This window comes from Astatotilapia calliptera, chromosome 5 (genome assembly GCF_900246225.1).
Source record: "Astatotilapia calliptera chromosome 5, fAstCal1.2, whole genome shotgun sequence".
NCBI classification, from domain to species: domain Eukaryota; kingdom Metazoa; phylum Chordata; class Actinopteri; order Cichliformes; family Cichlidae; genus Astatotilapia; species Astatotilapia calliptera.
In genome coordinates, this window is record NC_039306.1 from 33,428,436 (window position 1) to 33,443,780 (window position 15,345).

Here is a 15,345-nt window from a genome sequence, read left to right on the forward strand (position 1 = left end):
GTACGTCAATATAACTCGTGCATCTGCCAGATACAAAGCATTAGAGTCACGCCACGCCCATCAGTAAGTATGTGCGTGCAGGCCTGCTGCTACGACAGCCGTGCTGTCACTCAGAGTGGGAAGATTGCCACGAATGCTGATAAGAAGGTTTAAGGGAAACGGATAATACTGAGCCAAACAGCTGTGCAACTCCACATATGACTTTCTTTAAAACCTTGGAGCGTAATATAAGAGCCTCAGTTTCAAAGAATATATCTTGATGCAATAAAAAGGCTTTTGAATTTCCTAACCACATTTCCCTTTAGAACAACATGTAAACTGACAGAGTACACAGACGACACACAGAAATTCTCAGAAACATAGCCTGGCGTTATGTGATGATGTGTGATAATGATGCCAAATCCTTAGCTCTGTGTGTGTGTGTGTGTGTGTGTGTGTGTGTGTGTGTAGGAGGCTGGATTAATGGCGTTGGGATCATCAGAGAGATGTTGTTAAAGTGATTCATAGATGACATAACATGGATATCCTAAAATTCAAAAGCAGCACCATGTTTTTCAGCTGCTGGCATTCACTCTTATTTAATAAATACAGAGCAAGTCTGCAGTTTCCAGCTCTGAATCCTGAACATACATGAGTTGAGTATACAGGGAAACAGCGACTGTTGTTGCCATTGTAATCTCTGATAACACTTTGCTATTTTTCCCAACTTTCTTTGCAATGCAGGTGGTGCTGGCAATCCATCAACAATCATACATAATCAATTAGGCCCAATTATATTCAACAGAACTGAGAAAACAGCTGCTTATTTCCTCATTCCTTAAACGCCTCAGTAAATAGGTTAAAAAAGTCCAAGGGGAAAAAAATCAAAAAGGAACCACAGTCATGTGAACTGAAAACTCCGACAGCCAGCCAGTACTGGGGATTACATGATTTTTTTCAGTTATAAGCGCATTAGGAAACTTACAGTGGTCTTAATCTGCTCATAATTAGCGGCGGCGTGGAAAGAAACGTGGTCCTGCTGAGGCCAGCCAGCAGAGAGCTAACAGTAATGTCTCAGGACAAGCACCAGGGTCGGGCCTACTTTGTGAAGATGGTTGTGAGAAAAGTGAAAACTTTGCAGACTAAAGAAAGAATTGATGCAAAAGTCTGTTTTATTTATTTCCATATTTCCACGTAGATGCATGTAACGTTATTATGACTAATGCATTTTGTGTTTTCATTCCTTTGAATACAGCCAATCGAACTACACAACGTTGGTTCAATCAGTGCTGAAGCTCTGACAAATCATTACTACTTCCACTTCCCAATCTGACAGTTATTAACCATTATACACTGGGCTCTGAATTAAAACAGAAATAAAATAGAAAGTAAAGCAAATCATTACAAAAATCTGTTGAAGTTTGAACCTTAAATCAGCATCAACGGTGTTTCCTCAAATATTCAACTTTTCCCGTTTGTTTTCCTCTATCGTTGGGCTCTTACTGAGAATATATGGAAATTATAAATATATAAAACCTCTGCAAAGTGCAGTTTTAAGTAGTGCACCTGAAAATCATATTCAACATTCAATTCTGCATCTGAAACCTTTGCTGTAGCCACCAATTCACAGGTTAAACCAACTGGTGTATTTAGGAGGTGATGACATAAACAAGATTTAAAGATTTACCTTTAGCTTGGAGCAGAATGAGTTGGTACACTGGAGCAATTTTCCAGAACAAATTTGCAAACATATGACTTTTTTTTGCAGCACGGATGAGGAGTCACTGGTTTCACACAGGCTAGTGGAAAGAATGTGAGGATTGGTGCAATTAAGAGCACTACTGGACTAATTAAAAAAAATGTAAGTTTTGTTGCTAACCCCTGGTTACCTGTGCTGTCAGGTCATCGACCCTGCTAGCTATGTACAATGTGAAATGGTATTGTTAGCTCACAGATAGCAAAGCCGTAAGAATTGCCTCTAGTATCAAACTGCAGTCATAGAATCACTGCACCTTCACAAACAAAAGCATGTGACTGTATACATTTGGCTATGAATGGCTAGATGGGTAACTAGCTGAAATTCGAGCTACTAAGAACTTTGGTATCTGTGAAACACTATAAGCAGCTAATAGTTAACCAAATGTTATATGACAATATGTTATTAAGGTTTCATGTTATGTGACTCCTAACAATGTGACGTTAACTGTCGAGCAAATAAAGTAGCAGTCACACAGGCCTAGAGAGCAGCCCATCACCCTCCAGCAACTGCTGGTTACAAGGAGCAAATAAGTGTTCTGCAACCAGTTGGAAAGTGGTTGCAGAACAATCAGTGTGTATTCCTGACCGGTTGGTGAAAACTTCTTACAGTTGCTATCGATTTCCGTGGTACTGACTAGAGATGGACCGATCCGATATTACGTATCGGTATCGGTCCGATACTGACGTAAATTACTGGATCGGATATCGGAGAAAAATAAAAAAAATGTAATCCGATCCATTAAATATCAAAAAAGCACCTCACAAAACTTGCGACATGGCGTAACTCGGCTCATAACCGTAGCACATCCAGCAGTACGGGTCACGTGATAGAGCGGCTGTGTGTATTTGTAGCCTCGCTAGCAATCCGGCATTTCATCTCCGAGGAATTTATCCCAGAGAGAAGTAAAGCAAGTGTGTAAATTCATCTCTGAATGTTTGTAAAGCATTCCAGCGTTAAGCTTAACAACCGATATATGGAGCAACTGCCTCTTCTCTCTCCTCTCCCTCTCCTGCTGCTACTTCAATCGAAACTGATCAATGATCAGCTGATCGGCTTTTCTGTCGCGAGTCCGTCTCTCTTGTTTGTTTATCGCTCACTTCGCGGCAAAAAGAGGAAACCAGCGGCTGAACAACAGCAGCACGTTTAAGCTTGATCAGCTGTTGTTAGAATTTATTTACATTCTACACCAGGATCCTTTTCTATGTAGCTGACGGCTGGTAACTGTGCAGGGGCGGATCAAGCAAGTTTAGCCAGGGGGGCCGATAGGGCCCGGAGAGAACCCACGCAAACACGGGGAGAACATGCAAACTCCACACAGAAAGACCCCGGCCTGATGGTGGAATTGAACTCAGGACCTTCTTGCTGTGAGGCAACAGTGCTAACCACCGTGCTGCCCTATATAGTAACTATATAGTAACTATTAAGTCCAATATACCCTAGTAAGCTATAGTACTTTTTCCTTTGGGAAGATACGATCTGTGCAGTCTGCAATTCTGTTGAAGAAAGATGTTGAATCTATTTAATTATTCTTGAAAAATAACTGATTTCTGTGTATTTGTTTTTCACACTGCATCAAATTATAGTTGATTATGTCAATTAAGCATCATGAGGTGGAGGGTGGGTGGTTCCCTATTTTGTTTTATTTATTTATTGTTTTGCTGGGAGTTTTAGAACCCTATTAGTTAGGTTGCTTAATATATATGCTAAGTACTCTTTAAAATACCAGAATAGGGAGGATGGTGTAGGTTTAAGTTTATTAGATTGATCAGTATTGCTGAACTATGAAATATTTTGGGTGCAGTGTATTTTTTACATACAGGTATAACAGAATGGCTTTAGTGTTTTGTTTTTTTTAACTTGAGTATGAACTTATACAAAAAGCAGCAAGATATTAAAAAAAACTGTTTTATTGATTTAAAAAAAAACACTATATCGGATTCATATCGGTATCGGCAGATATCCAAATTTATGATATCGGTATCGGTCATAAAAAAGTGGTATCGTGCCATCTCTAGTACTGACTCTGTGAAAATTGCGACACAAACAGGAAATGAAGACCATTTGCCTTCAGCTTAATTTCACCTAGCGAAAGGCAGCAACCTCCAGCAATAACTCCTCAGACAATTGGAAATACTCATTTTTCCCTCACAACTGGTGGTTTTATGAAGTCCAATATGACAGAAAGTTCATGTCGCATTATGCAAGAAAGCTCTTAAATTATCTCCCAGCTCCAACAGTGATGTGACACTGGGTTGAGCTATACCAGCATATTCTGAGAATTCAATCAATTTTAGCTACTAGATCAAAGGAAAACACTTTTAGTTCAAATTACTTGATATTTGGAGTTCACGTCTTCAGGCAGAGGTAAAAAAAACCTTCCATTCACCTTTAAACAACCTGCTAACCCAGGTGAACAAGCTAGATGGGGTCAGTGGAAATAATTAGTGAGGAATGTGAGGAATCAGTTTGTCTGAAACCTATGTCACATAGGCAATATAACCTCTGAACCTACGCACAAGCAGCTTTGAGGGGTCTGACAGTGACCATAGGTCTGGCAATAGATTGAAAAACTATTAAAGAAAATTCAATGCAACTTAAAGTAAACAAATCCAAAATTTATACCTCAGTTACTCATCACTGCTAGGACAGCCTTTCAATATAAGATAAAAGGTCATGGAAGACGTGTAACCTGTAACAGGCTAGTAGTCTGACAAGTTTCTTACCGCTGTAGAAAGTCTGGAGGCCAGCGTCATCTCCAAGTTGCCTTTAAGCCCCAGCAGTGCAGGAACTAGGATGAACACCTCAGACACATCGGTGAACACCGTCCAGTGCTGCAATGACATAGCAAAACATTATTATCAGCACCACAACATTAACAGAGCGCACACTCTGCCATACTGAAACTGGTTCACAGCCACACAGAATGCTGTCACCCGCATAGATAGAGGTTAGCTGCAGTTCGGAGCAGACTGTCTCTGGGTCTGTGCAACCTTTAATATTGATTTAGAGGTGAAACCACTCCTGCATTAAAGAGCAGAAAATCTGCCTCTATAGACCTTTCACACTATGTATCATGCCAGCTCCCTCTTAACAAGAACAAGGGCAGTAAAACCTAAAGCTGAAATGATTGATCACTCTCCTACTTTAGCTTGCATTCTGTTTTCCTTCTCTATCACCTTTACCCACCATCTCCTGTAGTGTAAACACAGGGACTGTCTCATGTCTCTGTGTAATCATAATACTATACACATTTATATTTATATCGAAATCTGTACTGTACAAGATATTCCAGAATAAAAGCAGACTGCAATCTCGGTATTCTTTCACCCCAACCGGTTGCAGCAGATGGCCCCGCCCCTCCCTCAGCCTGGTTCTGCCGGAGGTTTCTTCCTGTTAAAAGGGAGTTTTTCCTTCCCACTGTCACCAAAGTGCTTGCTCATAGGGGGTCATATAATTGTTGGGTTTTTCTCTGCATCTATTATTGTACGATCTACTGTGCAATATAAAGCACCTTGAGGCGACTGTTGTTGTGATTTGGCGCTATATAAATAAAACCGAATTGAACTGAATAGTTTTTGATGGGCGGAACCAGATCTTGTTCTCCACACGGCCGTTTCCCCATCCAGTGCCACACAAATGGAAACACGGCACAGCTAAACAGCATCAGTAAGATAGATGGGACTGAATATTTAGAAGCCAAGTGAACTAGATGATTAGCAACTCTTAAAGACAAAGCATTATGTTAATTTCCAGTTCAATGTCTGAAACAAGTCGTTTTAGCTCCCTCACACCTAAGCCAACTCTCTTCTCATTGGTTAAAGATACCCAATCTCATTGATATCATCAAGCAAATGCTAAACCTGAACACTGTTATGGCTTATAGGATTACTTGTACATATGGTACTCTGATTATCTGAAACTTTGCCCATGTTTAATATGAGCATCCACCACTGTAATCTATTATATAGTATGCATACGATAGAAAATAAGGAAAAGCAAAATATTTCTCAGTGCTCTGCCCTCCTCATGGGGACCCTCTGTGACACATAACACAGCATGAGTGTACAAAACATCCGACTGAATTAATAGAGTAAAGCCAAAGCCCAATGCATCATGTACCATAGAAAAAATAGTTTGATATTACTCTTGCCTACTTTAGTGCTTCAGCATCTGATCATTCATTGCCAGGGGTGCGCTTGCTTGCTCAGCTCTTACCGCAGCATAAAAAAAAGCTACATTTTGCTGTACACACTACTCCGAGAAAGTCAGCCAGCAGCTCATCTATCTAAATCAGCTTTGAAGGTAGTGGCCTAGCTGGACAGAGCCACAAATAAGGGAACAAGTAAGGGAACAAGACTGCTCAGCTGTGTATCCAGTAGATGGTCTGAAATTACATTTACAGCTAGTATTATTAGGCCTGACCTTCGATAACCTGGTCCCTGGCTGCTGGCCAGTCCTCGAGAGGTGGGTTCCCTGTAACTCCCTCTGTGAACTTCTCCCTCCATTAGACTTCATGCAGCGATAGCAGATTTGCGGTCTACTGTGGCCAGAAACAAAGCTATTGCTGAAGCTAAGGCCATCGATTTATCTCCAGTCAAAGTGCTTATCATAGGTGCCGGTCCCACTGGCCCCCAGCACTTACAGTCCAGTCTAACCCGAGCGGAATCAATATTCACTGAGGCTGGCACCGAGCAGAAAAGAAAGAGGGGAAAACAGATGCTGAAGCTACAAGACAACACTGCTGGCCTGCATTTCTCACACAGAGGTCTAATGTGTGTGCTTGCTAGGTTGCTCCCACCAGATGTACAGCACTGATAAGGAGTGTCGGCTACACTCGTGTTGTCTTTAGAGGTGGTGGTTGAACTCTTTCTGCCTATCCCTTTAGCTGTCGTTAAGCCAAGCAGAGCTCGTTTCCAACAACCAGCCTCTCAGCTTGGCTCACTGCCCTCTGCCAACCCGACAGCCTTGTGAGCACTTCTCTCTTCTTTCATAGCTGTATGTTTTCAAGCTTTCCTTCTGTCTCACTGGCCTATCTTCCTCTTTGCCTCCCCTGTGGTGATATATGTTGTTGTCTCCATGGAACGCTGGCTCGGAGCCAAACAAACCCTCCCTCCTCGCTTCTAAGAACTCGACTGGAGAACTGCAGTACCTCTGTGTACAGACCTATAGGAGCTCTGGTATGCAAGCCCCGCAAGGGTCAGGATGCCCAGTTGAGAAACGTGACCTTTTATTTTATTTGTGATAATTGCACTTGCTGTGTTGAGCGGGACGCCGAACCCCGATGGCATGCAATGTCAACGCAACTCCAGCAGCGTCACAGACACTACAGCAGGTGGTGTCTGTTTCATTTTTCTGTTGCTGCAGCATGGATGGTACAGTCAGGGTCTAGTTTATCTGTATAAACTAATATCTGCATTTAGATAAGAAGAATATGTAGGGCAAGCTACCAGAGGAATCTGTAGTCTATATGTAGTTTTACCGAGCAGGTTTTGGCTGCATGAATGGAAAGAGTCCAAGTGGGGAGCTAAAGAAAGTCAAAACTCCATCTCAAAACCATCAGCTATCATCACATGGTAATTTACCTCTTTTTAGATTTCTATGAATTTATAAGGAAAATCAAACACTGTCCCCACAGTTCAAGTCGGCAACCTAGATAATGCGTTCGCAGGCCTGAGCCTGGTTCTGCTGGAGGTTTCTTCCTGTTATGAAGGGAGTTTGCTGCTCATACAGGCTTGTATGATTGCTGGGGTTTTCTATCTACTATTGTGGAGGCTTTGCCTTATGATACAAAGTGACTTGAGGCTGGTAATGTTGGGATATGGTGCCATATCAATAAAACTGAACTGAACTGAATTGTTTGGGACCAGATAAGAAGGGCTGGGGTGGAAAGCCTGAACTCTGTGATGAGGGGGCAGCCTAGGATCAAAGGTTCCTCAGGATCTTTCACACTGTGAAAGATTAATCAGAGCATGGGGCAACACAAAGGCACTCTAACCCACTAATCCTGTCCATCCCTATCACTCACATCCTAACCAAGCAGCTATCTGAGATATGGTCACGTTTTAAGAGCTGCGAGGTGATAACATTGTTAATGACCGTCACGTCATCAACGTTACAAGCAGAAGTCACCAAAATAAAACAACTACTCATAACAAGCAGTCAGTCACTGCAATAGGGAGGGCAGAAGTTTAGAAACTTATCCTTACATGGGGTTATTAAATTGTGATTTTTAAGATTTTGGTGATTTTGTTCAGACAAATTCTGGAAAACATGGAAAAATAGCATACTGTGGTGTGAATTTAAGTAGTGTCTGATTAAGCTATGGAAACCAAAGTCTGGGTATGAAGCTAGAAGCTGAAGAGACAATGCAGTTTGAGGGAATTAAGCCCACGTTCTGGTTTGAAAGTGACTCCTGAGTGAAAACCAAGCACGTGGATGTGGTTGGACCAAAATGGTATCTGGTGGGTAGTGAAGGCTTGGCCACAGTTAAACCTTTGTGTGGACTATGATTTCCTGTTTACCGGTTGCTGTATTTTTAGACCGTGTGTCTTTGAGGCTGAAGCTGTGTTCTATTCTTTTTCCTCTTTTTTGGTGTTTCAGTCTACAGACACCGCACACCAGGCCAGACGGCTAACTCTGAGGCAGACAAACACACGCGGATGATTATCATAACATACAACACTGGACACGCATATTTGCTTTTGTCTTTTTTCAGCTTTTTGTTTGTAGATTGATTGCACAAATGATGAAATCTTATGTGACTGTGAGTAAGTGTGCGTGTGTTTCAAAATAACAAAAATCACCCATTTGGCCTTGGACTCCGACATCCCCAAGAAAACTAGCACTGCGTGACCTTTCCAAACCACACGTAACCTTCAGTCCAACTGAGCAGGTCAGTCCTGGGTTCCCGGCCCTGCCAATGAGAGACTGACAGTTTTAGGTCATTTGCCTGCCAAGTCACTAAGCACAACTATGCAGACGTCTCACTCCTCTATACCAGTTGGACAATCCTTTCTGGGCCAACCTTGTGAGGGAAAAAGGCCAGAAAACTCTGTGCGTGTGTGGTAGATGGTCAAAGTGACCAGGATTTAAGAGGTCAAAGAGCCAATATAGAAAGTGACACAGAAAGTCGAGTACACAAGTGTCCAAACCACAGCTTTTAAACTCAGGCCAGGCAGACACATTAACTAAAGGTTCAGGCATCCCAGAAGAAAAGCTTGCTACTGGCTATAGTGCTTTCTTTGTCTCATAACCAACATATCATCTTTGGAACTGGAGATTACTGAGTCCTGACCTTTTTATTCTAACCTCCAGGAGAAATAAGGGGTAAACAAATGAACCAAAAGAACAAACAAATAATTCTGTCTAATTTGAGAACAATCCAAGAAACACAAGAACAGCAAGACCCAAATGACTTTGAATTTTATCCATAGAGAGAAACTTCTGAACTCAGGAGAGCTAGTTAAGTTCTCCTGGATCACTTTATCTCATCTGATAATCAAATAAAGATCTGTGCTTTACTTGTCTGCATAAATTAGCTCCTTATTTAGCGAGACAAATAAAGATCAGTGCAGCAAGAAAACAAACCTGCCTCGTGTTTTAGCATCAAGTTAAAACTTGTTCTATTCACGTTTTGGCAATCAGGAGACAAAAAAAAAAAATAGAGTTTTCCAACACGAGAAACTACATCTACCTTTTCATCAGCTTCATATACATTAGGTATTGGGGCTCGACCTAACCCTAAGCACGTGACCTCAGAAAGTTATGCTCACTTATAGCCGAGGATCAACTGCAGTCCCAACGGGAGAGAGAGAGAGAGTAAGATCGAGTTAGACAACTACCTTCCTGCAAGGACAGGGGGGATTAGCTGAGTTAGCGTTTCATGGTGTCATGGGGGGAATTAGGCAGCCAGACGACCTGCTGGATGCTCAGCCGACCTCAATGGAACTGCAGTAAGAAGCCTCGCATCTTACTGCAGCCATTTCTTTCAGCTATTTACTCTCAGGTACAAGAGTGCTAGACCAGCAGGGAGGGATACGGCCCTCTACCTTCTGTGTGAGCTTGTTTCCAGTCACACCTCTGAAAGAATGGTGCACTGAGTGTTTTGGAAATTAAAGAGAACGCAGCAGCATGGTGCCTAAGTTGAGGCAGCATGAAAACTTTTTTGACCTCAAACCTCTGCATTCCTGGTTTAGCGAGGATACCTAACCACATGGCAATAGAGGCCTTGGCGCTGAATTGTATTTTGTTTTTACTCCGACTCTAGCTCAGCTGTAGTACGCTGCCATTTCAGGTGCTCAAAGAAAGTAAACTTATTCCCCCGCCTCCCCCCTCCTGTCTGTTCTGAGTTTCTGGGGTCCACCATGTTGGCATCAGCATATGTGCACACAGTTTGCCCAGACCTGGCGGACTGACATGGCCGGCTTTATCTGCATTCCAAGCGGACTTCAAATAAATATATAACATTTCTACAGAGCACACTTGGATCCTCTCAGAGCAAAGGCAGTGACTCATCAGGAAATCAAGTCCTATTCTCCTTTAAAGGCCAAGTGGATCATATAGCTCCCTGGCTATGCACTGCTATGCAAATACCGTCTATTGTTTCTTGTACTTTATGTGAGATTTTGAAAAGAGGTGTGTGTGTGTGTGTGTGATGACTCGTTAGAAGACACACCAGTGTGTACCAGTATGCGCCAGCCACAGGGAGAGTCAGCCCAGCCGCTGAGGAGAAAATGTTATGTAAATACCCCCATGGTGTCTGATAACTGCCCCATACACACATCCCCAAAGACAGGCAACCAGATAGGCCACCAGCACGATGACTGACACACGCCAAGGCAAACCGGCCTCGGTGCACTAGATCATTCAAATGTTTCACGAGCCTATCCCGTAAGTGTGACTACACATGGCCTGCTTGGTGCAGTGGATCTGCTTAGAAAAACAGCTGTGAAATGAAATGTAAATGCCTGCGAGGAAAAGTTGGGGTTGTGCATTGACACCAGACTTTTTGCAAGTTCCAACAGCCGAACCCCTGTCAATGCAAAAAACAAAACAAAAACTTTTTAAAGAGTAGACAACACAGGATTAACCAGCCTGAGTTCTTTATTCTGAGTTGCCAATTACATTGTGTAAGAAATCTCACTCACCTGGACGATGTCTAGCACCATCCCTGCTGCCACCGTCCCGAACCCGGCCAGCAAGAAGGGGAAGACCACCTGCAGTCCGATGGAAAAGGAGGTCTCCTTGAGGGGTGCTGTTGGTTCGGGGCTCTGATCGGTGCTGGTGTCATCACTCTCGTTGCTCTGGCTTGCATTCTCCAGGAGCGCATCCTCCTCTCGCTGACCTTTGGCATTGGCCCGACAGTCCATGGCCACCACAATCTCCGACCTCTCGTCGTTCTCCCCAGTCTCATTCACTCGCTCGGGGAAAGATGTGACCTCGGTGAGCTCAAACTCATCCCCGGTCACCGGGCTCACTTCTTCGGGGCCCTTTGTCAGGATCACCGGGTGGACGGTGCAGTTGGAGTTGAGGAAGGCCGAAGTGAGGGGGCCTCCCTCCTTCTTCATCTCAATGGCCCCAGAAGACATGTCGATGTCGGGGAGCTTTTCTTGTTCTTTCGACCAAAGTACCATGCGGAAGCCTTTGAAGACAGTGGGCTTGATAAGAAAAGGTCAGCGTGCCTCAGCCTAACGGTTTTATGGGAAAGTCAGAACTGACCACCGGATCTGGTTTTGAACCTGATCAGTCCAACTGATTTATCCCATTAAAGAGGCCGACAAGGTGTGGAGGTCGGTCATAAAGACTGGGAGAAAAACACTCTGCCAGAAAAAACCTGCAGCGAGGCACATGCAGCCGTGCGTCTGCAAAGCCTGTGTTCCTGTCGGTGCTTCGGGAGCAGAACCAGTATGTTCTCCATTCACTGCAAGGTGCTCAGGTTAGGCCGGCAAAAAACAGAAGACATACTGGTTCAACATAGAAAAGGATAGAAAACAACAGGGAGGGGACTCACCACAGAAATCCCCTGCAGTCAGCTGCAAACAGTCCTTTGCAGTTCAGTACAAGCTGGAAAAATATGTAAATCAGAGACCTGCAGTGGCACCGGTCATGCTGTCAGTCTGCTGTCCATGTGAGACTGGTCGCTGCACAGGGCTCCAAACGTCTCACTTTACACCACGTGGCCGCTGGACAGTTTTCAAATGTGATATTTAAAGGTCTCAGTATGAGGATTGAATTACCAACAGTGGAAAAGTATCTCTCCAACCAGAGTGGACCGTCACCTGGGGAAAGAATGAATATCATTAATTATTCAGTCTTAAATAAAATCATTTTCCAGCAGTACCCCACATCTATTTCCAAAAATCTCTAAGTAGCAGGGCAGCTTTTACTGCCCTGATCAAAATATTCATAAATCAAAAATTCCAAAAAGTTACAAACCAACATTCAGATCTAACTGGTGAGAGGACAGAGACACTGTGCGGTGGTGTTTAGGCTTGGATGCTGCAGCTCGTCATATTCAGATGTTAAAATAAATAAAGAGGACAGAAAATCACTGTTAGGCACTAACTTCACCGTGGGTACCACAAATGCCCCGTCAGCCCTACTAATAGATTAGTATAGCCCCAGACAATTGTTTGCTCTCCCCTCCATTACAGCAGTGCTGAGCAGATCCCAACAGTGAGTTTAAAAACAGTTTCATCCAGCGCCAAATTTCCTCCCGGTGGCTAAAAATATTCCACCATTAACAGAGGCGCTGCGCACATCCTCTGCAAGCACAGCTTCCAACCACAGCAGCGCAACAACGACCACTGTCACAATTTTCAAAGTAAAAAACACCCCTCACTTTACCCGTGAGCCCAGAGTGCCGTCAGCTTAAACCCCCCAACTCTTAAACTCACTGCAGCAGACAGGAGTGTAGCAAACAGTAACACAACAGAGGTCCCCTTCACACATCAGAAACAACCTCACTGCAGTCAAGTACCGAGCGTGGACACACATGGTTAGTCATTCACACCGACATGAACTACTTGTATCAACAGAAGTAAGCAGCAGGTAAAGCAAAGCATTCAGTGCTGCTTTAATTAAAACAGTAATGTCAGCTACTGACATAAACTGCTGTATTATTCAACTCAGTGTGGTGATGAAGCCTGTTGAAAAAATACCATCACCAATCTATGACGCGATCCTTGGTGAGATCAGGTCACGGTCCACCCGTTTTTACTTCACATAATAAAGCAGCTTTTACTCTGAAGGCCTTTCTTTTACCTTCCAGTGTTGCTGCTGCTGACTTGAAGCAGCTTTCCTCTGACTGCAAGTTGCGACATCCGCACGGACTTTCCCGGCTCAAACAATCCTCTGCTTAGTAGTCAGGACCAACACCACCCGAACCCAACATGGCAAAGGCGTAAATTAGTGCTCCCCTGGTCAGGGCTGAATAGACGAGCCCTGCTATTCTGTTCTGCTTCTCATTTAAACGAGGGCAGAGGGCTCTCTGTTCCATCGCCGGGCTGGAGCCCATGTCACTGCCACTGTAACCACGAGTGTTAAACTCGTGAAAAATTGTGTCCCCCCCACCCCCCTAAAAAAGAGAAAAAAAGTAATCATTCTTCACCATCACCATAGCTGAGGTACAAGTTGCGGCTTTGCAGTTTGAGTCTCGAATGACACATCCCGGTAGAAATGTGCACATTAAAATAAGTAATGTAAAAATAAATACATACATAAAAAAGCTCACGGGTGCTTACCTCTGAGTGCCAGTGGTCCTCGGTGTGAGGACAGACCGGAGTGATGATCTGTATGAGTACAGGGACTCCGTGTGCCCGGCTGAATTTATCCTCCACCTCTTGTTAACGCGCTCAGGCTTGTGAGGCGTGGAAGCCGGTACGCACGCCTTATGTGCGGTACCGGCTCTGCACAGCTGATTTAATGGTTAATGTTAGTTAATGGTTAAGCCCTGCCCTCTGTGCGGCTCCAGTCTGCCTGTTACATTGTAAACATGCAGTGCCGCCCGGCTGCCTGGATGCGCATCTATAATACACCCGCACGGTGCAGGGGGCCAGGAAGCCACTAGGCGGGCCCTCCCTCCACAATCTGGATAGTCGATATAGACCCCCGCCCCACCTTTACCTCCCTCCCCTCCATTACCGACCTTCCACCCCTCTGGTTTCCATTGCGCACAAGCCCCCCACAACCTCTACCCAGTGTGTGCCCATGCCGTGCCAGTCTCTTCCACAAGCCACTAATTTACTACCACCGCGCGGAGACTGCAGTTTTAGTTTAACAGTAGAGCTTGATTTCTCAATGAATGGGCTGGCAGGGGTATGAGTACGGTCTGTATGAGCCTGACCAATCTGGGGCAAATTTAGTCACTGATCCACCACCATGGAAAGGACAGCTTGCATAAGTGAAAGTTTTGAAATGTCACCAATGTGACCTAAAGCAGGAACGGTTAGAACTGATATGGCTGTAAAATGTGTAAAGGTGACACAAAACCCCACATTATTTAAAAATAGACAGAGTACTGCATCATTACTATGATACTACTACAATATTTATTTTAAAACCTGTAATGAGTAAAACAAAACAAAAAAAAGGTAGACAACTCATTTTATTTGTGGGCCAATTTCATTTCAAGTGGGCTTCGGTTCAGTTATATTAATGTATCACTTCACAACAACAGTGTAACATTAGAGAGAGAACCCCAACAATTTCACTGTTATCAGCAAGCACTTGGTGATGGTGGGGAGGACGAATGTACATTCTGAAAAGATTCACATGTAATGAACTATCTACACACATGACTGATAGCCTAATAAAAAGGAAAAAAAGATCTTAGGTCTCAAGAAAAACAAGTGTCCTTTCAAGATTTGTGCCTTTGGTCCACAGCCCTGAAACAGAGATGTGTTGAACAAAGTTTCTAAGCTCACCTGTGGAGTTCCGCAAGGCTCCATCTTTGGGCCTCTTTTATGTAACACTAATCCCCATTAGAAGAAGCCAAACTGCTCTAATAGGTTTGTGACCTGAAATGTAAATTTATATCAGATAACCTTTTTGGTCTCTTGTCAGTACACAGACCTGCCAGTTCAACAAAGTTAAAATGTTAAGAAATAATGTTTAATGGTTCTGCTTTCCTCCTGTCATTCAGAAGGTAGTGTACAGCAGGCTTGTTGTTGAAGGCAGCAGCTGCTGTTTATAAGTGTTGCAACACAGAAAGGAAACATAAAGCTGTAGCTCCTCAACACCAAAACAATAAACTGAAAGCTGCTATTGTACTAACAGGATTACACTAGTTTGCCAGTTTAAACTACACTCACTTTGGAGGCATTTTTTCTACTTATAAGGATTAATTGCACTGTTTTGCTACTGTTATTAGTTTTTGTTAGTTTTTGAAATGCTATGTACTACAGAAATACCAATACACTTTAAGAAAAAAACAAAAAACAAAACAAGTGCTTGTACAGTATGTGTGGATGTGTGTTTATGTTATCTGCTTCTTCCTGATGTTCCTGTAGAACAACATCTCTAATAATGTCCCCGGAGAAGCAGCAGCTTTGTTGTGCTGTTTGCCTGTTGCTTTACAGCAGGAGTTCAGCTCAGCAGCACCAGGATCA

General features: G+C 43.5%; 1 protein-coding gene across 3 annotated transcripts in view; it reads right to left on the minus strand.

Moving 5' to 3' along the window:
• slc41a1 (solute carrier family 41 member 1) overlaps positions 1–13,745 on the minus strand; it is a 30,023-nt gene extending 16,278 nt beyond the window's left edge. Inside the window, exons 1-3 of one of the 3 annotated variants that reach the window (XM_026169011.1) lie at positions 13,480–13,745; positions 10,885–12,015; positions 4,462–4,569 (exon numbers count right to left, since the gene is read on the minus strand). In XM_026169011.1, the coding sequence (XP_026024796.1) occupies positions 4,462–4,569; positions 10,885–11,370 (594 nt within the window). In that variant the 5' untranslated portion in view covers positions 11,371–12,015; positions 13,480–13,745. Of the gene's footprint in view, positions 1–4,461; positions 4,570–10,884; positions 12,016–12,172; positions 12,600–13,000; positions 13,343–13,479 lie in introns of those variants that run through there. The other 2 variants (XM_026169013.1, XM_026169012.1) reach the window with 2 other exon arrangements.
• Positions 13,746–15,345: the final 1,600 nt, after the last annotated feature.